Genomic DNA, 27,615 nt, shown 5'->3' with positions numbered 1-27,615 from the left:
AAATTAAGTGTGGAAAGAGAAGATATCAAATGTTTATGAAGCCTCTGCCTATTTTCTTTCTCTACTGATCTGGTACGACTGCAAAACCAACACCAACACCACATCGGACAAGCAAACGGAATAAATTCTACTCACAGATCGGTCACTACTAAGGTGAGTTGTTGTTTTAATAACTGACTCAGATAAGATACTATATACTTTATTGGTACATTCTAGATGGAAATGTGTCTTCTGCTTTTCCCCCAACATTATCTACCAATACACCAATATATTAGATATTATTTTCTATAAAAAATGTGTACTACAAAAAAAGAACTGAACCAAAACCTTATAGAGAAAATTCAGGGACATACAGTAGGGAGGACAGAAGTGAGAAAGTTGTTATTTGAAAAAAGAAACAGTCGAAACGCAAGGTCTCTAAAGGTGTTATTTGTTGGCATATCAATATGTTTTGTAAATGTGAAATTTGAAACCTATTTCTCATCTTGTRGTGATATTTTTTTGTGAATCATACTTATGTCTATATGAGTAATAAATATTTGGTGTGTATGCATGCGCGCACATGCGCGTGTGCCTGCCTGCGTGCGTGCGTGCGTGCTCAAACTGAGTTTGATAACATAAAGCCACCTTATCTATTTCGACCAGGCCAGTGATCTCATGGACAGCAGCCCCCTAAGGAACATTGGAAGAGGCAAACATGGCAAAATCAAGAAACCACGGTACATCTTGCGTTCTGTAAAACAGTATACACCCTTTTGCTCTTCAGGTTTGAGTTCTTCTTAAAAATAATATAATACTATAATTAAAATTATGGCTGAATATATATATATATATAAAATTATTCAGCCATAATTTTAATTATAGTATTATATTATTTTCAATGATTAAAAATGAAACTATAATTCTATTTTGTGACATCTTTCGATATGTGTTTGTGATTGACAGTTCACCCTTGGCATGTGTGTGCATTGAATCATAAAATAATGACATCTTGTGCAAGTACAAATGACAATTTATTCCGTTTGTACTTATCAGGAGTCGCCTGTAACTATATAAAATGGTATAGAATCTTACAAAGATCTTAGCCAGTTATACTTCAAATAAAGCTACATGATAATTAATTAATTAATACATTCAGCAACTCATTGAAATTAATGTATTAAATCCTAGTGGGGGACTTCTTGGAGGAGTTCAGAGAGCAGATCATTGCGCAGGTGAGATTATCTGGACCCATAACAGACGCTGTGATCTCACAACATCTTATCCCAGAAGAGCTGGCACACAGCGTCCGTGCAGCCCAGACCACACAAGACCAGATGAGGGCTCTGTTTGAAGCCGTAGAGAGAGAGACACCRCAAACCAAACGTGCATTCCATCTGATATTGAAACGGAAAGAGCCTGAACTCATGGACAAGCTAGGTAAGATTCATTCATATTTCTGATCTTCGGTCCACCTTATTATACAATTGTTGGAACATTTTAGACATGCTCTTCACCATAAATATTGTAATGACCTGACTAGATCATAAATGAACAATTGTCCAGACAGAGGCTGAGTTTGCGAATTGACGGTTTATTAAACCAACTTTACACAGGCTACTGTTGGGCCGTAGCACACGCCAAATAGATGACAGATAACCCCAAGCCAATCGTGACCTTCTCTTGTGAAGCCCAGACGTAAGAGAGAGAGAACAAAGGCTGAACCTGGTCTTAACTTCCAATGCTCCACCCCCCTCCACGCCACTCCGCCAACCACCAGGATGCCCGGCATCAGAACATTCCAGGCATCCGTGATTGGCAATAGCAGGTTGATTGACATGTCGGACCCGCGAACACCGGGTACTGGTCAGTACAACACAACCACCTCCTAGCCTAACACATAACACACAGCGTCTGTGCGGGTCGCTACACAGCCCCCCCACCACAAAGTCCCCTCCCCGAGGGAACAAACAAAGTCTCTGAAGCGACCCGGAGGTCTCCTTTGCCTGCGTGGCCGTGATGGTCGCAGAGTCCCCCTCTGGGAACCAGGGGATGAAGGCAGGGATATGGGGACAAGGAAGCGGGAACGGGTAATACAGTCCGTGGCTCTGGGGAACCACGCGGTGACACAGGAGGGAGACAGGGGGAGTGGGCTGTCTGGAGCCTTGTCTGCCGCACCTGAGGTGGGTGCCTGGAGAATGTCATTGCCAGAGAGGGGAATTGTGGGGGTTCCTGGGGTTTGGGAGAAGAGGCCCCTCTGTATGGGGCTAACCTGTCCCGGTGCAGTGCCACCTTTCTCCCCCTGGGAGGAAGCTGCACCCGGTACCAACCTCCCCTACCCTCTCCAGGACACTGCAGGTCCCACCAGTGACTGTCCAACTTGGGCATCTGCCTTTTTTCCTTAGGGGGCTGTAGACCCAGACCAGCTCCCCAGCCACAAAAGTGCCTTCCCCGGGTGTGCACGTCATAGTTCCTTTCTGCCTCACACCTGCATTCACCAGCTGCTCTCTGGCGAAGGTGGGCTGCTCTCCAGGCGGTCCTGGAGTCTCCGCGGCATACTCCGGCCCCGGAGGAACATGAGGCTATCCAGGGGCGACCAAACGCCATCTCCGCAGGGGTGCGGATCTCTCTCCCCAGCATGAGGAGGGCAGGCGTGCAGGAGGTGGAGTCTTGGACAGCGGAGCGGCATGCCATGAGGACCATAGCAGGTGCTTGCCCAGTCACGCTGGTGTTTGGGAGAGACGATGGCCAGCTGCTGTCCAAGCGTTTTGTTGAAGCGCTCCACAAGGCCATCACTTGAGGATGGAGAGAGTAGTGCGTGCTGCTGATCCCAGCCTCTCACACATGTGCGAACACACGGACTCAAAGTTTCTGCCTTGGTCGCTGTGGATGGACTCTTGCAGCCTCCAAACCTGCTGAACATCCCGCTGTCAGGGCGTCGACGATGGTCTCTGCCTCCTGGTCAGGCAGAGCATAGGCCTCGGCCATTTTGTGAAATAGTCCATGGCCGTGAGCACCCAGCGGTTTCCACTGTCTGTGGTGGGGAACGGCCCAACTACATCCACTCCCACCCCTCCATGGGAGCCCCCACTGGAACTGTTGGAGCTGAGCATGAGAGCGGCCTGGGGGGCCCTTTCTCGCTGTGCAGTTGTCACAGCGGCGACAAAAGTCCTCCACATCCCTCTTGTGCTGCCCCCAGTAGAAGCCTGACGGAGACGGCGCAGTGTTTTTGTGACCCCAAAGTGTCCAGTCCCCCCCCCCATGAGTACTCTGGAGCACAGCCTCCCGCAATGCTTTTGGGACCACCACCTGCCACCTCTCCTCTCCCGTAGCTGACTCCTTCCATGCCCGCTGTAGCACGCCATCAGCCAGCCGCAGTCTCTCAAACTTCGACCACAACCCTTTGGTCGCGAGGGAGAGCGCTGTCACCTCTCTCCATGGTGGCCTCACCTGCGCCTCTACCCACTGTAGCACTGGCTGTAGGTCTGTGTCCCGTCCCTGCTGCTGCCGCCATTCAGCCACTCGACAGTCTGCAGCTCACAGCAGACAGGCCCCTCGCCCGACACACTGTGGCACAGACACCCTCCTCTGCCCGCAGCTCTCTCTCCCGTCCCTCTCTCCGTTCACAGTGGCGGCAGCCGTCTGCAGTACAGGGCCGACGGGACATGGCGTCGCGTTGGAGTGGCGTGCCCCTGCCCTGTGCACCACCGTGAAGTCATACGGCTGAAGCTCCTCCAACCAGCGTGCACCTGCCCCTCTGGCTCTCTGAAAGACATGAGCCACTGGAAGCAGAGTGGTCAGTCCTTACAGTAAAGGGCAGACCACCCAGGTAGTACTTGAAGTGTTTGACGGAAGCCACAACAGCCAAGAGCTCCCGCCGGGTGACACAGTAGCGGCGCTCATGTTTGTCAAATGTTTGCTGAAGTACGCCACCACTCTCTCCCCTCTGGCCCCACCTGGGCCAGCACCCCACCCATGCCCACATTGCTCGCGTCTGTGTCCAGGATAAAGGGCAAGGTGAGGTCAGGGGGCGAGCACGGGGGCCTCGATCAGTGCACGTTTGAGGGTGTTGAACGCCTCCTCACACTCCACTGTCCAAGTGAAAGCCTTGTCCTTCGGCAGCAGGCGGTTCAGTGGAGCAGCAACGCTTGAGAAGCCCGTACAAACCTCCTGTAGTACGAGGCCAGGCCCAGGAAGCTCTTCAGCTGACGCTGGTCGGTGGGGTGGCCAGTCTCTGACAGCCCCTACCTGTCCTCCATGGTCCCCTCCTTCCCCACTCGGTGGCCCAAGAAGGACACCTCTCTCCTCATGAAGTGGCACTTCTCGGGGTGGAGCTTCAGACCTGCGGCAGCCACCCTCTCCAGCACACGCCGTAGCGCCCCAGGGCTGACTGAAGAGCTGCCATGGGCAGGATGTCATCGAGGTATACCAGACACTGCTGTCGGGGGATGCCATCCAGCACCCTGTCCATCAAACGCTCAAAAGTAGCTGGAGCGTTGCACAGGCCAAAGCACAGGACCTTGAACTGCCAGTGTCCTCTGTTAGTGGGAAACGCAGTTTTGGCCTGCCTCTGGGGAGAGGGCACCTGCCAGTAGCCACTGCGGAGGTCTAGTGAGGAGAACCAGGAGGACCCCCTAACCAGGTCCAGCGACTCATCGATACGTGGTATGGGGTATGAGTCCTTCCTGGTTACCTCATTCAGCCGCCTGTAGTCCGCACAGAACCTCAGCTTGCCCCCTTCTTCGGAACCATGACAACTGGCGCCGCCCAGGGCTGTCTGAGGGCTCAATGAAGTCTGCCGCTGCATCTCCAACACACCTTGTCTGCCGCCTCCTGGCGTGCCAGCGGATACGGCGGGGACGCATCTTGATGGGTCGAGCATCACCCTGTGTCGATCTCATGCTGCACAGATGAGTCTGACCCACCTTCCTCACTCAACGCAAAGCTGTCTCTGAATTCAAACAGCAACTGCCACAACCGTTCCTGCTGCTCGGGGTCAAGACCAACACAGTCCTCCCCCATATCTCCCTCACTGCAGACAGTGTCCTCTCCTCTCCCATCTGGGGTAGCTGGGCTGGGGGGGTGCGGCCCGGGCTCACAGAGGGCTGTGTCATGGAGGTAGCTGGGGGAAGTAACACACCGCCGTAGGTGACAGGGGGACTGGGGAAAAGTCACACACAGCTGTGGGGGAGGGGGCGCAGCCAGAGTCTCTGCTGCTTTAACTGTTGGAGTAAAGGGTTTGTTGGGTTGAGTGAATGTGACATTAGGGGGCCATGTGACTTCCGTCCCTCCCTGGAAGCTCAGTGTGCCCTAATTAGGTCTAACTGGCAGCCTGTGCTCCTAAGAAAGTCCAACCCCAGGATACAAGGTCCTGCACAGCCGCCACCCACACAGGATGACGCACAGTCCTGCCCCCACTGTCAGAGTCATTATTCCTTCCCTTTCATGGTGCAGCTCACCTGTGATGTGCGGAGCTGCACAGTTGTAGGCTCACACTGAGTCCAACCTGGCACAATATCTGGCCTCACAGGGTTACTGTGGACCCAGTGTCCACAGGGCGGAGCAGGGCACCCCTCCACAGTGACAGGGACATGACAAAAGTCCCCAACACAGGTCCGCCACCACAACAACAGGCTCCATCCGCTTGCCCTCGTTGCTTCTGGGGAAGTGGAGCTTGCTTCCCGTCTGTGCCGGTGGGCCCTCCTGAAGATGATGGGGTGGGATAGAAAGCCAGGGGTCCGCACTACCCGGTCTATGCGGACCCCGAGCCGTTTCCCTGAGCTCTGGGGACATGGGGCAATCTCGGCGCAGATGGCCTGGCTGGCCACAACCCAGCAGACCCTGGGACCAGGCCTGTGTTTCGTGCCGCCTGTAGCGACACAGCACGAATGAGTTTTGTCATTTCGGCACCCAAGCAGGCTTTTCCGGCTCCGGGCTGCTCTGCCCCCCAGCTCGCACAGAGGGTGTGTCTCCCTGCACCCCACCAAAGCCCCAGCTGAAGCCCCAGCCCACACACCAGCTCCCTCTCCAAAGCCATCTCCAAGGCTGTCTGCAATGACTCTGGATGAGCCAGCTGGGTCTGTATGCGCAGCTCCGTAGGAGAGAGCGCCGGTATAACTGGTCCCGTGCTAGCTCGCTCTGCACGGAGGGGGCATGTGAGCATATGCCCGCCGAGAGAGGCTCTCATGTCATTAGCTAGCACCGTAGAGGCTCTCCAGGCTGCCTGCGTCTATTATCAGTTACGGAGCGCAGTAGCCCGGGCTGTACACACTGTCCATAGCGCCTCCTCAGTGCTCCCACTAAAGCACCATAATCATGCCTGTCCTCGGGCTAATCAATATCAAACAGGCCAGAGCTTCATCCGTGAGGCATAAAGCCAACTGCAGTGCCCTTTCTTCATCCGACCACCCCCTAAAATGAGCTAACAGTTCAAAACTGAGCATGAAAAGCTTCCCAATCCGCCTTACCGGAATACTCGGGGTCTTAACAGATACGACGCACGGGAACTGGGCGCCGCCATGTTGTTTACATCCTGAGCCCCAGATTCCTCGTCACGCCGCGTCGACGTCACCACTTCGGTCCGCCCACCAGAATCGCGCCGAAATACAGTCGACGAAGCACTCATGCCCGCTTCAGCCCGCCATCGCTCTAACTCCTCCCTCAAGCGCCTCTGCGCTCCGACGCCCTGGCGATCTCTCAGACAGAACCCCGACGTCCATTCCACACGCACCTCCTTGGCCATAATCGTCTCCCTACCTCCACCTTCACTTTCGGATTCCCTCGAAGCATTTTCAATCCCGTTCTCACCTTACGGGAGCTAGCCACATAAGTCAGCTAGCTAGCTGGCTAACTTGTATCAAGGTTTTACTTCTGACACCAATGTAATGACCTGACTAGATCATAAATGAACAATTGTCCAGACAGAGGCTTGAGTTTCGAATTGACGTTTATTAAACCAACTTTACACAGGCTACTGTTTGGGCCGTAGCACACGCCAAATAGATGACAGATAACCCACAAGACCAATCTGACCTTCTCTTGTGAAGCCCAGACGTAAGAGAGAGAGAACACAAGGCTGAACCTGGTCTTAACTTCCAATGCTCCACCCCCCCTCCACGCCACTCCGCCAAACCACCAGGATGCCCGGCATCAGAACATTCCAGCATTCCCGTGATTGGCAGATAGCAGGTTGATTGACATGTCGACCCCGCGAACACCGGGTACTGGTCAGTACAACACAACCACCTCCTAGCCTAACACATAACACACAGCTGTCTGTGCGGTCGCTACAATATATCCGTTGTTATTAAATGAACGACACTGTTTCTTTTTATGAAGACGAGCAAGATTTTGTTGACAGCGGAGATAGTTTTTTAGTTTTAAAGTTAATTCCTGCAATTATAAACTTTTTGTCATGAGGTGTTAAAGAAAATATTGCTGTTTTAAAGAACGTTTGAAATTTCTGAAATGTTTATACAAAATTTCATGCAATTCTACAAATTTTGCCATGGTCACAAGATAATATTTTTTGCTGTTTTACAGCCAATCTCCTGCAATTCTACCCATTTTGCCATAGGGTGTAGAGAAATCTTTGCAGTTTTAAACAGGGTTGGAACCGGTTCAGGGACAGAACCTAAAACCGGAAAATAGTAAACATTTTCGAGGAACGGAAACAGAACCATTGTCAGAATGAAACGATAGGAAAATTATTTGTTCCAGCCCCTGGACAATATCTGCAATTCTACACATTTTTCCATGACTTATGCCATGTAATATTATATCTGAATGAGAGTGACTAACAAAATCAATGGAGGCCCCCTGGAGGTCAGGGCCCCTGTCACCTGCCCTGTGTGCCTGGTCAGTATGCCATGAATACTACAAGTTTCGAAAGCTGGCTAGACTAAATTAGGAATAAAAAAATGGTTTAACTGACATGGCTAATTGAGACTGTCAGTGACTGCTATAACAAGAGAAAAACTTCTCATGCACAACCATATTTTCAAAATTGCACCTTATATTCTACTATGCTAACTCTAAACAGTAAATTTGAGACCTCAATATGTGTCCCCCCCCCCCCCCCCCCCCCCCCCCCCCCAAAAAAAAGAACGTACATTTTTGCATGTCCACTTTGGATCACGACCCATACTTTAAAGAAGCTATATGTAGATTTTTTGCATTGTAATTGCAGAAAATGTCCATAATATATCTGCAGTAATACTGGAAGGATAGTGTGGAGGGGGGAGGGGGCAATACAAAATCACATTCTAAAATGGAGACTTTCTATTTGACAAGATGGGAAAACTGCACTGTCCCTCTCTTCCATCGGCATCACTAAGTGGTCCTGTCCTCCTCGAGCACAACGAACAATGGCAGCCTGGGGACAGTGGCCAATGTAGAAATAGTTTCCTGGTTGCAAAAGTGTCCTGCTTGCTAAAATTCTACACTCTTCACATACATTTCAGTTTATGTGAGAAAACAATACACACTGTTCAATACATAACATCCAAGAAGGCTCAAGGTCATTGGCCACTGATAAAATGACGTCAAATCATGTTAWATCTACAGTTGCTTTGATTGGACTCAACATCATACTTTCAAAATCTTAGCTAGCTGTCATTGTCATGAATCAAGCTAACAATCTACTGGAAAATCCTTTTCAATCCTTGTCATATGAAGAGAAATAATAAAGAGAAATAATAGATACAACGTATCGGTGCTCATTGGCCATTGGAAATAAACATACACAACAAGTCGGAAATCGCAAATTCAACAATGAGTAGTTTGGAAGGAATCAGTGGCTAACTGCAAGCATTCCAATGCAATCACTAGCCTTAACGGTCTCATTTCCAAGTTTAAATGATAAACATTCAACATTGGCCATGCTCTCAATCCAGCATGATTTCTGCCGTGCTCAAAACAACTGTTAACTTGGAACTGGGATATCTGACTTCAGTGAGCTCAAGACAACTGGGAACTCGGGGGGAAAACGCACTCCGACTGGGAAAAAATACATTTTGAACGGTCATCCAACTCGGAATTGTAAGTCGGGAACTCGAGCCTCTTTCTAGAGCCAATACTTGTTTTTTCCCCCAGTTCCCAGTTGTCTTGAAAGCATCATAAATCCAGAGAATGCCAGACTTTGATGACAAAGTTTGATGACAAAATTTGTCCACGAAAGACCGTCACGCCACCTTCCTGTTCAAGTGAGTCCAAAAATATATTGTATGCTGCTGCATAAATTATGTAATATGCCAGAGAGATATGTATACTTTAGCTAAGAAGGTAATAGTAAATGTATGTTGTGTAGTAAGCTGTTAGTAGCCCATGTGCCTCACCCTAATAATTTGGTCTATTTTCACCTCTTAATTTTGCCTACTGTTCTGACTTGGTGGTGCACATGTAGTCTAGAACCTCTTTTAGAGAAATATAATCATCGAATATTGTAAGAGCTTTCATTGTCTTCTTATATACCACCTTTATTTATCCTGACTTGGTCTGACTTGGTGTACATGGAGAATACTGTAAGAACGGCCCATGTTCTGAATTCTGTCGCTGTACATTTAAAAAGTGCTGAACAAATACTTATATTGACTACATCCGTCCTAGCTCGCTCATTAATGTCTTAATCGAAATTACAGATTGCCTCTTATCCACTTGTCGTCCCCTTATGCCATAGTTTGTACATCTCAATTGTCAGTAGAAACAACATTTGTTTAAGAAAGTCAGCCATATCAGCTATGTTTTTTTAAGGCAGTAAATGAGGCTGAATGAACTGTTTCGCTGCCAGAAAAGGCTTGGCTGGTGTAGCAGTGGTAAGGTATTGGGACTATTGTTGGGGCTCTGCGGTTGGGACAGCTTTAGGCCCTAACAGTTTGTGGACACCGTTTGTCACCGTTATAGTGTAATTAATGTATTGTTTAGTGTTGTGTAGTGTATTGGCTTTGCTGGCATGCATCCCAATTGTTTTATTTTTGTTTGCCCCACCAAGACGTACATGCTAAAATCGCCACTGTGGTTAGAATAATGGTAGGGACGTCCCAAGGATCCCGGATAGCACTAACCTCTCTACCATGTTACAGGATAACAGTGTGCACGGGGGGATATTTGAAATGCCTAGTTGTTGTTGCAATTCATCTAGCTTCCACATGGGTGAGACATTCTACATGTAGCACCTTTAAGAAAGGCTGCTTTAAAGTATGGCCAAGTGTTCTTTATCTGAAAAAGTGCTCACCTTTTAATAAATGCTATGCTCACTGGTTTGCTTTGAGAAAACTCTGATGTATTGCTCTTCCTCACCCACAACAGAGCAGAGACAACGAAACAGTAAGATGACACAGACAGGATTGGATCAAAGGTATGGAGATACCACAACATTAGAGGACAAGACAACACCAAAACTTGGCATACAGACAAAAAAGGAATCTCTTAAGAGACGAAGACAAGAAACAATGCAAGCAATTGAGGAGATTGAAAAACTTTGGGAGGGGTCAAGATGGGAGAGAAATGAAACGAACTACATGAAAGCAAAGATTAAGCAACAACAAGATGAAATAGAAAGGCTAATGGCTGAGAAACAAGAGCAAAACACAACGATGGAGCTGATGAGGATGGAGATACAGAATGTGAATGAAAAACTGAAACAGAACATGGAGGAAATAAATGTAGAGAAAGACAGAATACGACAATTGTGGGCTGATGTCCAAACAGAGAAAGACATTCTGGAGAGAAGACACAATGAGACCATTAACGAGAGACAGAGTTTGGAATTGATCAAGTATGAGACATTGAGAGCAAAAGAGGAGATGGAGCACTGCAAGGAAACTACAAAACAAGAGCAGGAGAAAATGGAACAGATTAAGGCTGACATTCAGGGACAGATAGAGGACATGGAAATAAGAATTGCAGAAACCAATCAAGTAAAAGAAAAAATGGAAGCGATGAAGGCCGATGTACACCGGGAGCAAGGTCAGCTGGAGACAAAAAGAGAGGACATTAAAAGACAAAAAGAACAATTTGAGCAGATTAAATGTGAGATAGACAAAGTAAAAGAAGAGATGGATCGAAGGTGGTATGAAACTGAGAAAGAAGAGCTTGAGCAGAGAGCTAGGATCCAGCAAGAGAAAGAGGAACTTGCAAATGTAAAAGCTGAGCTGCAGAGAGCTAAAGAGGAGGTTGATCAACACAGGGAGAAGACGAAGCAAGAGAAGGACCTGGTCAACAAAATGAAAGCAGAGATTCTTCTAGACAAGGATTCACTTGAGAAGGACAAACAAGAAACATTAAGAAAACAAAAGGAGTTGGAGCAGATCAAGTATGCGATTCAAATGGACAAAGAGGAGATTGAGCAAAACAGAGAGGAAGCAAAGCGAGAGAATGAGAAGATGGAACAGAGGGAAGCTGAACTGCAGAGACAAGTGGAAAAGATCGCGAGAAAAATTGAGGAGACAAAGCAAGAACATGACCGAATGGAAAACGTAAAAGCAGAGATACAGAGGACGAAAGAAGCACTGGAGAAACAAAAAGATGACACCAGGAGAGTGAAGGAGGAAATGGAAAAAAGAAGGTATGAGACTGTCAAGGAGGAGCTGGAGCAGAGAGCTGAAATACAGAGACAGAGAGAAGAAGTGGAAATGCTAAAGTCTGAAATGCAGAAAGCCAAGGGCGTTGAAGAAATACGAGAAAACCGAGCGAGAGAGGAAGCCAAAAAGTGGAGTGAAGAAGTAAAGCGACAGAGAGATGGGATCAAACAATTGAGAGCTGAAGTTCAGAAGGAAAAAGACAACGTGGAGAGGAAAAAGCAAGAGACAATGAGAGAMAGACAAGAATTGGAGAGGATTCATTTTGAAACACTGAGAATGAAAGAGGAGAATGAGCAAAGCAGGGAGATCACAAAACGAGAAAAGGACCAAATGGAGCAGATGAAAGTTAATATACAGAGACAGATAGAAGATATCGAAGATAAAGTTACAGAGACGAAACGAGCAAAAGACAAAATTGAAGAAGTTAAAGCAGAGATACAGAGACAACGTGAAGATCTGGAGAGTAGAAGGGAAAAGACAGAGAAAGAGAGAGAGCATTATGAAGAGGTTAAGTATGAGATAACTCAATTGAAAGAGGACATGGAAAGGAAATGGTGTGAAACAGAGAAAGAAGAGGTGGAACAGAGAGCAAGAGCACAGCAAGAGAAGGAAACACTTGAAAGGTTGACGGAGGAAAAACAGGAAGTGCGAGAGGAAATAGAAAGAAACAAGGTGGAAACGCAACGAGAAAGAGAAAACCTGGAAAAAATGAAAGCCAGTGTAAAAGACGAGAAAAACATTGCAGAGAAAATATCAGAAGAGGCCAAACTAAAGAATGAGAACTTAATGGAAATGGAGCGTAAACTTCAGGAAGAAAGGGAAGAGATCAAGAGGAGCACGCAAGTCACAAAGCAAGAGAAGGAAGAGATCGTAGAGATGAAGGCTGAACTCCAAAGACAGATGGCAGAAATAGAGAACCGTGTGAAGGAGGCAAACAGAGCAAAATATGAGGTGGATCAGGCAAAGGTGGTCGTACAAAAAGTGGAGTCCCAGCTGAAAAAGCAAAGAGATGAGGCTGGAAGAGTAAAAGATGAAATTGAGAAACAGAGATATGAAGCAGTGAAAGAACAGCTTGAACAACGAGCTGAAATCCAAAGGGAAAGAGAAATGTTGGAGAAAATAAGAGATGAGTTACAGAGAGCTAAAGAAGATTCCGAAGAAATACAGCTTCAGAACGAAAAAGGGGACTTACAAAAGAAGATGGATGAAACAAAGCAAGAGAGGGAGATGCTTGAGCAAATAAAAARAGAGGTTTTGTCAGAAAGGGCCATATTGAAAAGACAAATCCATGAAAGCGCAAGAGAAAGAGAGGACTTGCAATTGCTTCGGTGTGAGACCCTGAAGAAAAAGCAGGAGTTTGAGAAAAAGAAGGATGAAGCTGTCATGGAAGAGCTTGAAGGGAGAGCTGAAATGCAGAGAGATAGAGAGGAGATAGAGAGAACCAAGAAGAAAATAGAGAGGGAGTTAAAACAAGGCAGGGATGCCACGAGTCTAGAGAGAGACGAAGTTGAACGGATGAAGGTTGAAATACAGAACCAGCACGAGGAAATGACAAGATCCATTGAGAGGACAAAGCAAGCCAGAGACGTGATGGAACAGATGAAAGATGAAATTCAGAGAGAAAAACAACTTTTGGAGAGAATAAGGGAAGAAACAATAAGAGAYAAAGAACCCTATGAAAAGGTCAAGTGTGAGCTAAACAGAGTAAAAGAAGAGATGGAAAAACTCTGGGACGAGGTACAGAGGGACGAACAGCAAGAGAGAGACAAACTGCAGAGAGAAAATGTGGAGTTGAATAATAGAATGGAGGAAATTAACAAAGAGATTAACCAGATTGAAACAATTAAATTTGACCTAGAGAGACAGAGAGAGGAGATTGAAGCAAGGATGGAGAAGACAAAGAGAGAGATGGACAAGCTGGAACAGACGAAGGCTGAAATACAAAGACAGAAAGAGGACATTGAAAACAAGATGGCAAAAACAAAGAGTGAGAAAGAGGAGATGGAAAGGATCAAATCTGAGATACAGAAGCAGAAAGAGGAAATTGAAAACAAAATGCAACAGGCAAAGACAGAAATGGATGAGATGAAAAGTGTGAGGGAAGATATTCAGAGACAGAGACAAGAGATCGAGAACATGATGCAAAAGGCCAAGAGAGAGATTGGAGAGATGGAACTAGTGAAGACMGAGATGCAAAGGAAGAAAAAGGACCTTGAACAGATGATGAGAAAGACTACGAGAAGAAAGGAAGAAATGGAAAAGATGAAGGATGAAATAGAGAGAGCGGAAGAAGATYTGGAACAAAGAAGGGAAGAGACCAAAAGGGAGAGAGATGCAATTGAACAGGCGAAGGCTGAAATAGAAAGAGCAAAAGAGGAACTGGAGATTCGTCTGGAAGAGAGCTTTAGAGATATTGACGAGAAGGAACAGATGAACGCTGAGATACAGAGATTAATCCAAGAGGTAGAGCGAACCAGAGAAATGGTACGACAAACAAAAGTGGCAATGGAAAACAGGATGGAAGAAAGCAATATGGAGATGGGTGACAAAGACAGAGTGAATGCTGTAATCCAGAGATTGATTCTAGAGGTGGAACAAACCAGAGAGGTGTTAAGAAGGGTGAAAGAAGAAATGGAACAGAGCAAGGAGGAGTTAAAAGGGGAAAAGGACAAAATCAGACTGATGAAGACGGAGACACAAAAAAGAAAAAAAGAGCTGGAGCAAAGGATGGAGAAGATCATGCGAGAGAGGGATGAGTTAGAACTGGTGAAGTCAAAGATACAGAGACAAAAGGAAGAGCTGAAACAGAAGATGGAAGATGTAAAGACTGAGAGTGAAAAGATGGAACAGATGAAAGATGAAATACAGAGAGCGGTTGCAGAGATAGACCTGGCAAGGGAGGAGATACAAAGAGAAAAAAGGAAGATTAAAGAGGACAATGCAAGGAAAAAGAAGGTATGTACCGAATTATTGTGTTACATATTTTTTTACAAGACTTTAAGGGCCAACATCCCAAAGATTGGTTGTCAAATTTGTTGTGGAAAGATTCACATACAAAAATCTCTGATTCATTCACAAAAAATGCAGGCCTGCTAACTCAAAATAAATCAACACAGGAATTGAAGTAAACTTGCCATTTTTTTTATAATGCCATCAATAAAATATACAGAAAAAAAATATGAACGCAACATGTTGGACAAAAAACGTATTTCTCTCAAATGTTGTTTACATCCCTGTTTATGAGCATTTATCTTTTGCCAAGATAATCCAAGAAGCTGATTAAACAGCATGATCATTACATAGGTGCACCTTGTGCTGTGGACAATAAAAGGCCACTCTAAAATGTGCAGTTTTGTCACACAAGACAATGCCACAGATGTCTCAAGTTTTGAGGGAGCGTGCAATTGGCATGCTCACTGCAGGAATGTCCACCAGAGTTGTGGCCAGATACTTGAATGTTAATATCTCATAAGCTGCATCCAACGTCATTTTAGAGAATTTGGCAGTACATCCAACCGGCCTCCGCAGACCACGTGTAACCATGCCAGCCCAGGACCTCCACATCCGGTTATTCACCTGCGGGTTGGTCGGACAGCCATCCGGGACAGCTGATAAAATTGTGGGTTTGCACAACCGAAGAATTTCTGCCCAAATTGTCAGAAARCGCGTCAGGGAAGCTAATCTGCGTGCTCGTCATCCTCACCAGGGTCTTGACTTGACTGCAATTTGGCGTCATAACCAACTTCAGTGGGCAAAGGCTCACTGTTGATGGACACTGGCACGCTGGAGAAGTGTGCTCTTTACGGTTTCAACTGTACCGGGTGGTACTCGTGTGGGCGAGCAGTTTGCTGAGGTTAATGTTGTGAACAAAGTGGTCCATGGTGGAGATGGGGTTATGGTATGGGAAGGCAAACACAATTGCATTTTATCGATGGCAATTTGAATGCACAGAGATACCGTGCCGAAATCCTGAGGCCCATTGTCATGCCATTCATCCGCCACCATCACCTCATGTTTCAGCATGATAATGCACGGCCCCATGTCGCAAGGATCTGTAAAAAAAYAAATCCTGGAGGTTGAAAATGTCCCAGTTCTTCCATGGCCTGCATWCTCACAAGACATGTCACCCATTGAGCATGTTTGGGATGCTCTGGATCTACGTGTACGACAGCTTTTTCCAGTTTGTGCTAATATCGGTTAATATCCAGAAACTTTGCACAGCCATTAAAGAGGAGTGGGACAACATTCCACAGGCCACAATCAACAGCCTGATCACCTCTATGTGAAGGAGATGTGTCGCGCTGCATGAGGCAAATCGTGGTAAAACCAGATACTGACTGGTTTTCTGATCCACACCCCTACTTTTTTTAAGGTATCTTTGACCAACAGATGCAAATCTGTATTCCCAGTCATGTGAAATCCATAGATTAGGACCAAATGAATTTATTTAAATTMACTAATTTCCTAATATGAACTGAACTGAAATTGTTGCATGTTGCTTTTATATTTTTGTTCAATGTATATTTCAAAATGAATCAGAGAAGTAACTTTAAGTAACTATGTATATGGAGCTCTCCATCCTCATTACCGTTATCCACAGGGTGAATGTCAAACTGTGAAATTGATTCATTAAGACATAATGTAGTTTCTATGTAAAGTGCCCAGAAGGCAAGTTTCTAAGCTCAAATCAATTTTCTGCTTTGGAAAGGATATGATGGAGTCTATGAAAGCTGAGCTTGACAGACAGAAAGAGGAAAAAAACAGAATGAAAAAGGAAATGCCAATGATGAAGACCATGGTCCAGAGACCACAGGATGAAACAGAAAGGACCTATCTTGGAGATATGACAACTGAGATCCCATTTGAGTCACAAGAGCTAAGAACCGCCATTGAAAAAGAAAGAAGAGACTTGGAGCGCAGAGAGAAAATGATTATGAGAGAGAAGTATGACCTGGAAAAGTCAAAAGCCGAGTTTGAGAAGGAAAAGGCTGAGATGGAAAACATGATCACAAAACAACGAGAGGAGGACAGACAAATGATTGAGGACATAGAAAAGAAAAAAGAAAATCTCAAGCAAATGGATGCAGAGATGCAAAGAAAAATACAGGTAATCGTAAGGGAGGTGCAATATAAAAAACAAAAGATGCAGCACTTTAAAAAAGCCAAAGATAAGTTTAAACAAACGCAGGTTAAATTTAGCAAAGAGAAAATTGAAATGGGAAACATCAAAAAGGCTACCGTGGCGGAAAGAAATAAATTAGCAGTAGAGCAAGCTTACATAGAGAAACGTAAGGAGGAGATGGAAGCSATCCTTGAAAGGACAAAGAAGGAGAAGGAAGATCTGCTGAACTTAAAAGCTCAAATAGAGGGACGGAAAGAAGACAGAGACGAATGGGGTGAAAGCCTGAACAGGGAAAGAAAGGAACTAGAATATCTGAAAAGTAAGATGCAAAAAGAAAAAGAGGATACGATAAGAAACAGGAAGATTTRGGAAAAAGAGAAAAAGGACTTGGAGCTGATGAGATCTGAGACGCAGAAAGAAAAGGGGAAGATGGAACAAGAGAAGCTTAAGGTACAAGTGGAGAGAGAAAAGCTTGAACAAATGAAACTTGAGTTACAGAGGAAGTCCAACGACCTAGATATGATCAWAGAAGACACAAAGAGGGAGAAAGTCAGCGCATCATCAATTCCACAACAAAAGAACGAAATTGATTGTTTGGTGGAGGAGACAAAGAGGAGTAAAATCGAAGAAGAATTGATGAGCGCTGAAATAAAAAGACAGAAAGAGGAGAAAGACGGCAAACAAGACATTCTATCGAAGGAGAGAGAAGATCTGAATAAACTCAGAACAGAGGTAAACAATCAGAGAGAAGAGATTGAAAATATCATGAAAGAGCAAATTAAAGAAAAGTCTCTAATTAATCAGACAAAGGCAGAGATGGAACAAGAGAGATGTGAGTTGGACAGAAAAAAGAAAATGATAGAGCAGAATATGGATGAGCTAGAGCAGAGAAAGTGTGAGATGAGAAAAGTAGAAAACATAATTGTCGAACTTAGAAAAGAAGAAGAGAGTATAACGAATGAGATGAACAGGATGAGAAAGAACACAGAGCAGAAAATGTTTGAAATACAGAGACGGTCTGAAAACATAAATCAGCTAATGGATGAGACAAGACGGGAGAGGGGGAAGGTTGAAGAACTGMCTATCCAAACTCAAAAACAAAGYGAAGAAATGGTGGGTTTCATGGAAAAGAACAAAGAAAAGCAGAACGAACTGGAACTCATGAATGACAAGATTGAAAGAGAGAAACAAGACATCGAAGAAAGTCGGGATGTGCTAACAAAGGAGAGAGAGGAGCTGGAACAAATGAGGAATGAGACACAGCAACAGAGAGAGGAGACAGAATCTCACATGGAAGACCAAAGGAAAGAGAAAGAACATTTGGAACAACACTATAACAAGGACATGAAAAAACAGTTGCTAGAGGTGGAAAATGACAAGGAAATGATAGAAAGCTCAATGGGTTGAACTGAGAGTGAAGAGGGGCAACTGGTGAGAGAAAAGGAAACATGGAAAAGAAATGGCTAGACTCAAAACAGGAAAGGATGGAAATGCGGAGAAGAAATAGGAAGGCAGATGGAACCCTTAAAGCAGCGACAGTTATGAAATCAAAAGACTTAGAGATGAAATTGACAGTGCAGAAGAACCAACGAATGCAAAATTGCTTGAGTTGGAAAAAATGCGTGAAGAACTAAGATATGAGAGAAGAGGAGTGAAAGACAAGAAGGATGAAACACTGAAAGAAAAAGATTCACTTGGAAGAGAGGCGAGGTAAGATAAGTAAGGAGATAAGAGGAAATTGGATATCAGTCTTGAACTGATGAAAAAGACAAAGGGAAGACTTTGACGAGCTTGAAGGCTGAAGAGCGAGCAACAGAGACCGAGCCTAATGGAAAGACTGGAAGGAACCAGCTCAAACGAAGGAAAGACAACAACTTGAAGAGTAAAGGAGGAGATACAGAAGGAAAAAGAAGCCTTGAGAGAAAAAGGATTGACTATGAAAGAGAGAGATGAGTTTTGAATCTGATGAAGTCTGAAACCAGGGACAATTGGAGGAATGGACAAAACAAACAAGACATTCGTGTGGAGAAGGAAAAGCTGTGGAATCAGATCAAAGCTGAATTAGAAAGACGGTCTGAAGATCATAAAATCAGGTCATGAGAGACAAGACGGCGAGAGGGGAAGGTGGAAGAACTGGCTATCCAAACTCAAAAACAAAGGGAAGAAATGGTGGGTTTCATGGAAAAGAACAAACAAAAGCAGAACGAACTGGAACTCATGAATGACAAGATTGAAAGAGAGAAACAAGACATCGAAGAAAGTCGGGATGTGCTAACAAAGGAGAGAGAGGAGCTGGAACAAATGAGGAATGAGACACAGCAACAGAGAGAGGAGACAGAATCTCACATGGAAGACCAAAGGAAAGAGAAAGAACATTTGGAACAAATGACGATGGACATGAAAAAACAGTTGCTAGAGGTGGATAATGACAAGGAAATGATAGAAAYCTCAATGGGTGAACTGAGAGTGAAAGAGGCAGAAATGGTGAGAGAAAAGGAGAACATGGAAAAGAAGATGGCTAGACTCYAAGAGGAAGAGGATKGAATGCGGGAAGAAATAGGAAGGAAGATGGACAACTTAAAGCAGGACAGTTATGAAATCAAAAGACTTAGYGATGAAATTGACAGTGAAAAGYACCAYSTGAATGRAAAATTGCTTGAGTTGGAAAAAATGRGTGAAGAACTAGATAGAGAGAAGAAGGAAGTGAAAGACAGGAAGGATGAAACACTGAAAGAAAAAGATCAGTTGGAAGAGAGGCGAGGTAAGATAAGTAAGGAGAAAGAGGAATTGGATATCAGTCTTGAACTGATGAAAAGACAYAGGGAAGACTTGACGAGCTTGAAGGCTGAAGCAGAAGCACAGACCGAGCCTATGGAAAATGACTGGAAGGAACAGCTCACYAAGGAAAGACAACAACTTGAAGATGTAAAYGAGGAGATACAGAAGGAAAAAGAAGCCTTTGAMAGAAAAAAGGGATTGACTATGAAAGAGAGAGATGAGTTTGATCTGATGAAGTCTGAAACCCAGGGACTAATGGAGGAAATGGAACAAATCCAGAAGGAAAGGGAGGAAATGAAAAGTGTTATTGAGGATATCAAGAGAACAAAAGCTAATCAGGAAGTGATGAAAACTGAGATTGTGACAAAGAAACGAGAAACAGAAAATATAATGGAAATGATTTTAAAAGAGAAAGACAACATGGAGAAAATGAAGATTGAAATGGAAAGAGAGAGGGAAGAAATTGATATCACCAAGGGCAAGATGGTGACGGAGATGGATGAGCTGGAACAGCGAAAAGCTGAGATCGAGAATGGAAAATATGAAGCAGAAATGTTGATGGCTGAACTGAAAGACGAAGAGCAAAATATGAAGGAAGAAATATGCAAGATGAAAGACAGTCTAGAGCAGATCAAAGCTGAAATACAACCACAGAGAGAAGACATTGAAAGCAAGATGGAGGAGCTGAATGTCCAAAAGGCTGAGATGGAAAATGCTATGACAGATATCGACAGACAAAAAGAGGAAATGCAATACCAACGACAGCAAATTGAACAAGACAAACAAAAGATGATAAAGGAAAAGGGTGATCTGGAAATGATTAAGATGGAGATAGAAACACGATCAGAAAATCTAGAAAACCTTTTTGAGAAAACAAAGAGGGAGAAAGAGGATGCTGAGATAATGACTATTCAAGTCCAGAAGGAAAGGAAGGAAATTGAAAGTGTTGTCGAAGAGAACAACAAACGGACAGAGAAACTGGAATTCATGAAAACTGAGGTGGATAAAGAGAAACTAGAAACAGAAAACATCAAGGACATGGTCACAAAGGAGAAGATTGAACTGGAACAGATCAAGATGGAGTTAGAGACACGATCTGAACATCTAGACAACATAATGGACGAGACAAAGAGGGAGAAAGAGATTGTTGATGACATGACTGTCCAAATCCAGAAAGAAAAAGAGGACATTGAAAACTTGATAGTCAACAACAACAGACAGAGAGAGGAACTGGTATTGATGAAAGCTGAACTAGAGAAAGAGAAATCAGAGACTGAAAATGTCAAGGATGTCCTATCAAAGCAAAAGAATGATCTTAAACAAATGAAGATTGAGATGGAGAGAGAGAGAGAGGAAATGGATAACACCAAGGACAATATTGCAGTTGATATGAATGAGCTGGAACAGAGAAAAGCTGAGATAGAGAATAGAAAAGATGAAGCAGAATATTGGATGGCTGAACTGAAAGAGGAAGAGCAAAGAGTGAAGGAGGAAATCTGCAAGATGAAGGAGAACCTGGAACAGATCCACACAGGAATACAACCACAGAGAGAAGGCATTGAAAGCAAGATGGAGGAGCTGAATGTAAAACAGGCCGAGATGGATAAGGCTATGACAGATATCAACAGAAATAAGGAGGAAATGCAAAATCAACGGGAAGAAATACAACAAGACAAACAAAAGATGCAAGATGAAAAGGATGAACTGGAACAGATCAAGATGGAGTTACAAACACGATCAGACAATCTGGAAAACCTCATTGAGGAGACAATGAGGAAGAAGGAGAACATTGAACGTACGGCTTTCCAGATTCAGGAGGAACGGGAGGAAGTCGAAAGTATTGTTGAGGATATCAAGACAAGGAAAGCTGATCTGGAATTGATGAAAGCAACGGCTGACGGAGAGAAGGAAGAAACAGAAAACGTCAAGGAAATGATCTCCAAGGAAAAAGACAAACTAAAACAAATGGCGATTGAGATTGAAAGAGAGAAGGAAGAAATTGATATCGCCAAGGGCAAGATTGAAATGGATATGGATGAGCTGGAAAATAGAAGGGCTGAGGTAGAGAATGGAAAATATCAATCTGAAAAACTGATTGCTGAATTGAAGGAGGAAGACCAAAGAATGAGGGAGGATATCAGGAAGATGAAAGAAAACCTAGATACTGAAATACAGCTGAAGAGAGATGATATTGAAAGTAAAATGGAAGAGTTGGATGTCAAAAAGAGAGAGCTGGAAAACWTGTTGACCGATATTTACAGAGAAAAGGAGGAAATACAAAACCAGAGAAAGGAAATAGAAGAAGACAAACAAAATATACAAGATGAAAAGGATGGGCTGGAACAGATGAAGGCTGATTTACAGATGAAGAGCAAAAAGGAGAATGTTGAGGGCATGGCTGTCCAATTCCAGAAGGAAAAGGAGGAAATTCAAAGCGTCATGGTAGAACCCGAGATAAGAAGACACGTACTGGAATTTACAAAAGTGGAGGTAGAGAAGGAAGAAACAGAGAATATCAAGGACATTGTATTAAAGGATCAAAAATATCTGGAACAAATGAAGATGGAGATGGCAAGAGAAAGAGAAGAAATTGATAATACCAAGATCAAGATAGCAATCGATATGGAAAGGCTGGAAGCGACAAAGGTCGAAATAGAGAGAAAACTGACAGGAGAACAACAACAAATGAGGGAGGATATCAAGAAGACGAAAAGCAATCTGGAGCAGATTGATGCTGAAATGCAGCTGAAGAGAGAGGACATTGAAAGTAAAACGGGAGAGCTGAATGTCAAAAAGAAAGAGTTGGAGGACACCATGACAAGTGTCAACAGACAGAAAGAGTACATGCAAAACAAGAGGGAGGAAATAGAACAAGAGCAACAAAAGATGCAGGATGAAAAGTATGAGCTGAAACAGATTAAGATGGAGTTACAGAAACGATCAAAAACTCTAGACAATCTCATTGAGGAGACAAAGATGGAGAAGGAGACTATTGAGGACATGACTGTCCAAACCCAGAAGAAAAGGGAGGAAATTAAAAGTGTCATTGAGGATATCAAGACAAAGAAAGACGAATTGAAATTAGTTAAAGCTGAGATAGAGAAAGGAAAAGAAGAAACACAAAACATCAAGGACATGGTATCAAGCGAGAAAAACAATCTGAAACAAATTAGGCTTGAATTAGAAAGAGAGAGAGAGAAAATGGATCAAAGCAAGGGAACATTAGAAACAGATATTGGTCAGCTAGAACGAAGAAAGTTTGAGGATGAACAGTTGATTTATGAATTGAAAGAAGAAGAGCAAAGAATGAGGGAGGATATCGAGAAGATGAAAGACAACCAAGAGCGGATCAATGCTGAAATGCAATTACAGCGAGAGGACATTGCAGCCCAAATGGAGGAGTTAAATGTCAAAAAAGCAGACGTGGAAAACATCCAAGCTGATCTCGACAGACAGAGAGTAGAACATGATGAGATGAGAAAATATATATTTGTGGAAAAGAATCAACTGGACGAGAAGAATGCTGCCTTGCAAAAACAAAGGGAGGAGATGGATAAAATCACGGAACCAACAGCTGTGATAAAGGCTGAAGTACAAACACAGACAGAGCCCATGGAAGACAGCTTGCAGGAACAGCTCAAAAGGGACATGGAAGAAGTTGAAGGTCATGACATAGATCAAGAGGACCTGGAACAAACCAACAGGTTGACAATGACAGAGAGGGATGAGTTGGAATCCATGAAGTCTGAAATAGGAAAACAAAGACAGGAAATAGAGGAGAACAAACAAAAGATACAGGATGAGATGGATGAGATTGAGAAGATCAAAAATGATTTACAGAAACGGTCAGAGAATCTAGACAACCTCGTGGAAGAGACAAAGAGGGAAAAGGAGAATGTTAAGGACAGGGCTGTTCAAATTCAGAAGGACCAGGAGGACATTGAGCATGTTATTGAGGATAGCAAGACAAAGAACGCTGAACTGGAAATGTTGAAAGCTGAGATAAAGACAGAGAAACAAGAAACTTTCAACCTGAAGGACATGATAACAAAGGAGAAACGTGACTTGGAACAAATTAAGATGAAGATGGAAAAAGAAATACAAGAACTGGATAACACCAAGGACATGATAGAAATTGATATTAGTCAGCTGGAACAAAGAAGGGTTGAGTTAGAAGGAGAAGAAGATGGAGCAAAAAATCTGATGGCTTCACTGAAAGAGGAAGAGCAGAGTATGAAAGAGAGTATTGGGAAGATGAAAGAAAATTTTGAGCAGATTAATGCTGAAATACAACTACAGAGAGATGACATTGCAACACAAATGGAAGAGTTAAATGTCAAAAAAGAAGAGTTGGAAAACATTCAAATGGACATCGACAGACAAAAAGAACAGATGGACAAAACACAAAATGCTATAATCATGGAAAAGAATGAACTGGAAGAGAAGCTTGCTGACATGCAAAAACAAACGGAGGAGGTGGAAGCCATCATTGAAATGACAAAGAGGGAGAAAGAGGATGTGATGAGGATAAAGGCTGAAATAGACGAACAGAAAGATCAAATGGAAGACAACCTGATGGAAACTCTGAAACACGACAGAGAAGAACTTGAACGCCTGAAAGAAAGACAAAAGAATGAACTGGAAGAGAAGCTTGCTGWCATGCAAAAACAAACGGAGGAGGTGGAAGCCATCATTGAAATGACAAAGAGGGAGAAGGAGGATGTGATGAGGATAAAGGCTGAAATAGACGAACAGAAAGATCAAATGGAAGACAACCTGATGGAAACTCTGAAACACGACAGAGAAGAACTTGAACGCCTGAAAGAAACAGAAAGAAAGGAGGAAACTAAGGGCATAAAAGAGAAGACAGAGAGGGAGAAGGATGGGTTAGAACGGGTTAACACAGAGTCCCAGAGAGTGTTGGAAGATCTGGAGAACGTTGTGGAGGAAACCATGGAGAAAGAGGGTACAGAGGAAATGGCTATCCAAATACAAAAGCTAATGGAGGACAATGTGAGAATCATTGAGGAGATGGAGCAAAAGAAGGCATATTTAGAGCTGATGAATGTTAAGATGCAAAGTGAGAGAGAAGAAATAGACTCGAACAAGGCCATGATTGAAAGGGAGAAGGATGACCTGCAACAAATGAAGTCTAAGATTACACAGCAAAGATGCGAAATTGAACAAATTACAACCGTCTTAAAGGATGAGAAGGACACTCTTGAGCAATTTAAGACTGATATGGAAAGACAGAGACAAGAGACGATGAACAATATGGACTTGGTGGAAAGAGAGAGAGATGAACTGGAAAAGACAAGGTCTGAGATGGATGAGTTGGAACACATGACAGCTGAAATAGAAGGACCGAAGGAGGAAATTGACAAAAGAAAGGGTGCAGCAATGATGGAGGTGCCTCCGCTGGAGGAAAGAGAGGACAGAGTTCGGAAACAGAGGGATGAAGTTGTCTTCATCTCAGATACAACACAGACAGAAAAAATAAAGGATGAACGCGAACAAAGCAAGGTTGAGACACTTCAGACAGAGGAAGAAACGATGGACTCAGTCAAGAAGGACAGAGATGATCTAGAACAAATGAGAGCTGACATACAAAAACACATGGAAGACAGAAATAAAAACAAGAACGTGACAGATTGGGGGAAGTATGAGTTGGAGCAAAGACTGTTACTACTAAACCAGCATGAGGAGGAAATAGAAGGCTTGAGGCAAAAGTTACAGAAGGAGAGAGAAGAGCTGGACGAGATTATGAATGACATACAAAACAAGCATGACATGTTAAAGAGTGAAAGGGATCAATTGGAAAAGATAAGGGTTGAGATCCAGAGAGAAAAGGATACAGAAGGTTACTGGATTACTCAACATAAAGAAGAGGAGGGGAGGAAAATGGAACACCTGGAGCGGCCTTTGGCAGAGACAGACACTCTTAGCTCAGGAGCAGACAATATAATGGCAGTAGGCAGTAGAGAGATGGACAAGAAGAAAGAAATAACACATACAGCAGAGACAAAACAAGAAAGTGGAGACATGGAGGAAGTCAAACTGGTAAAGCAGGAAACAGAAAAAGATGTAAGCAAAACTGAGCATAAAGACAAAAGGAGCTATATGAATGCTGTGACACAAACGCAAGACATTGAGGAAGTAGGACAGCTGAAGAATGAGGATGAGAAGCGTGAGCTTGCACTACTGATGGTTGAAATAGACAAACAGAGAAAAGAGATTGAAAACAACATGGTGGAAATAGAGAGACAGAAGAAGGAGCTGCAACAGATCAGAGCTGAGATACAGACAGCCAAAAAAGAACTGGTGGAGACTGAGATGCGCGAACAGATCAAAGATTCCACTGAGATCCAGAGACAGGTCGAAGATTCCACTGAGATCCAGAGACAGGTCGAAGATTCCACTGAGATCCAGAGACAGGTCGAAGATTCCACTGACATCCAGAGACAGGTCGAAGATTCCACTGAGATCCAGAGACAGGTCGAAGATTCCACTGAGATCCAGAGACAGGTCGAAGATTCCACTGAGATCCAGAGACAGATCGAAGATTCCACTCAACTCAGAGAAGAAACTGAGAACAACCTCGGACAGAAGACAACTACAGCGCGAGTGGAGTTGGATCTGACAACAGATGAAAGGCTCCCAAAGAGAGATCATTTGGAGAAAATCCGTCAAGAGGCTCATGCAGAAAAGGAGGAGATTGAGAAGATTAAGCACAGAGTTCATGAGATGAAAGATCATCTAGAGGAAAGACTAGCAGTGATTCAGAGACATGAGTTGGTACAGAGAACAAGGATACAAAGAGAGAAGGAAGAGCTAAAGAAGATGAAGGACGAGTTGGAGAGAGACAGCCAAGTTCGGCAAAGAGAGTGGGACAGAGGCAGGAGGAAACTTCAGGAGAAGGACCAGGAGCTTGAGATGCTAAAAGTGGAGATGTTCCGAGAGATCGAGAGACTGCAGGTTAATATGGAAAAAGAGATGGAAACACTCAAGACAAGTGACAAAGGTATCCAAACCTCAGACGTGGTATTAACCACAGAAGAAGAGAGAATGTGGTTGATGGAGGAATCAACAACGGAGGAGTACAGTATGCTGGCAGAAATAAGTCAACAAACAGAGCAAACCACAGTGGATATGACATTCGCCAGTTCCTCACTGGAGCTCCAGGGTCAATCAGAGGAGCKCACGGTGATAGAGGATGCTCAGATGAGCGTAGTAGGAGCAGAAGCTTCTCCATTCAGCAGGTTGCTACGGTGGCTTTGGCGCTACTGCTGTGGCTGCTGCCGCTGTTGTGACTGCTGCGGAAGGGAGTGTGAAGAAGAGGAGGAGAACATAGTATAGTCCCAACTCTTAAGTCAGCAAAATTGTGCTTCAATAGAAGCTTAGAGAGAGTACATGAAGTTGAACAACTTTAATTCAATGTGTATTTATTTTTTCATAGCTTTTCCAAAGAATTGCATTTAGTGTGCGATGGTATCGCCAACCTTCACAACAATATCAGTATATGGCTAAATTGCGGCGTTGTAAGTGTCGTGCAGTATTGCAGTGCTATGTATTTACAATTATGATGAACTAAGTTTGCACTGAATATTAGATCTAGAGAGAGCAAAATGTACCTTTTATTTATTTATTATATTTTATAACGAAATATGTATTTATTATATCTTTTTACAGCTTTTGTTGAAGGTGCACTGGATACTGAATGGACTCTTATCAAGATTTGTCGTCATAATTTGTCAAAACAAGTTATATTTATTACTTTTAGTTCTCTTATTTTTATACACARGGAATTTGCAATAAACAAAGTGCTATTCTATATTTGTCTCGGGGACAGTTGTTGTTCTTTAAGCCAGTATTTTGTAAGTGTAAAAGCCTTGTAATTCATGTATAAGCGTGTGATTCTAATGTATTTAATTTGGTTATTTCTGCATCTCTGTCTCTGTACATCCACAATTACAACAAACATGTGTTATTATGTTCTCAGATGGGATGAATTTGCAGTGCAGTAATGGATACTAGCAGTGACTGAAGAAGTACAAAATACACTTGATTATTTTGATATGAGCAATGGTTCCCTTTATGAACTTCAGTGGGGTCTGGGATTCACTCAGTCAGTCCTAATTAAAAAGCATTTACATTGCA

At 43.8% G+C, this 27,615-nt stretch overlaps 1 protein-coding gene across 1 annotated transcript; it reads left to right on the top strand.

The window, feature by feature from the left end:
- On the top strand, nucleotides 1-27,289 carry LOC112080545 (golgin subfamily B member 1). Its single transcript, XM_024146340.2, is given in 6 exon segments — nucleotides 1-153; nucleotides 646-719; nucleotides 1,171-1,419; nucleotides 10,285-14,513; nucleotides 16,267-18,111; nucleotides 18,784-27,289. Coding segments are annotated over 5 exon segments (14,376 nt in total). The 5' UTR covers nucleotides 1-153; nucleotides 646-697; the 3' UTR covers nucleotides 26,815-27,289.
- Nucleotides 27,290-27,615: the final 326 nt, after the last annotated feature.

This window comes from Salvelinus sp. IW2-2015, unplaced genomic scaffold, assembly GCF_002910315.2.
Source record: "Salvelinus sp. IW2-2015 unplaced genomic scaffold, ASM291031v2 Un_scaffold16369, whole genome shotgun sequence".
Classification (NCBI taxonomy): Eukaryota; Metazoa; Chordata; class Actinopteri; order Salmoniformes; family Salmonidae; genus Salvelinus; species Salvelinus sp. IW2-2015.
Note: the sequence above shows the minus strand (reverse complement) of the source record. Positions and strands in the feature narration are given on the sequence as shown.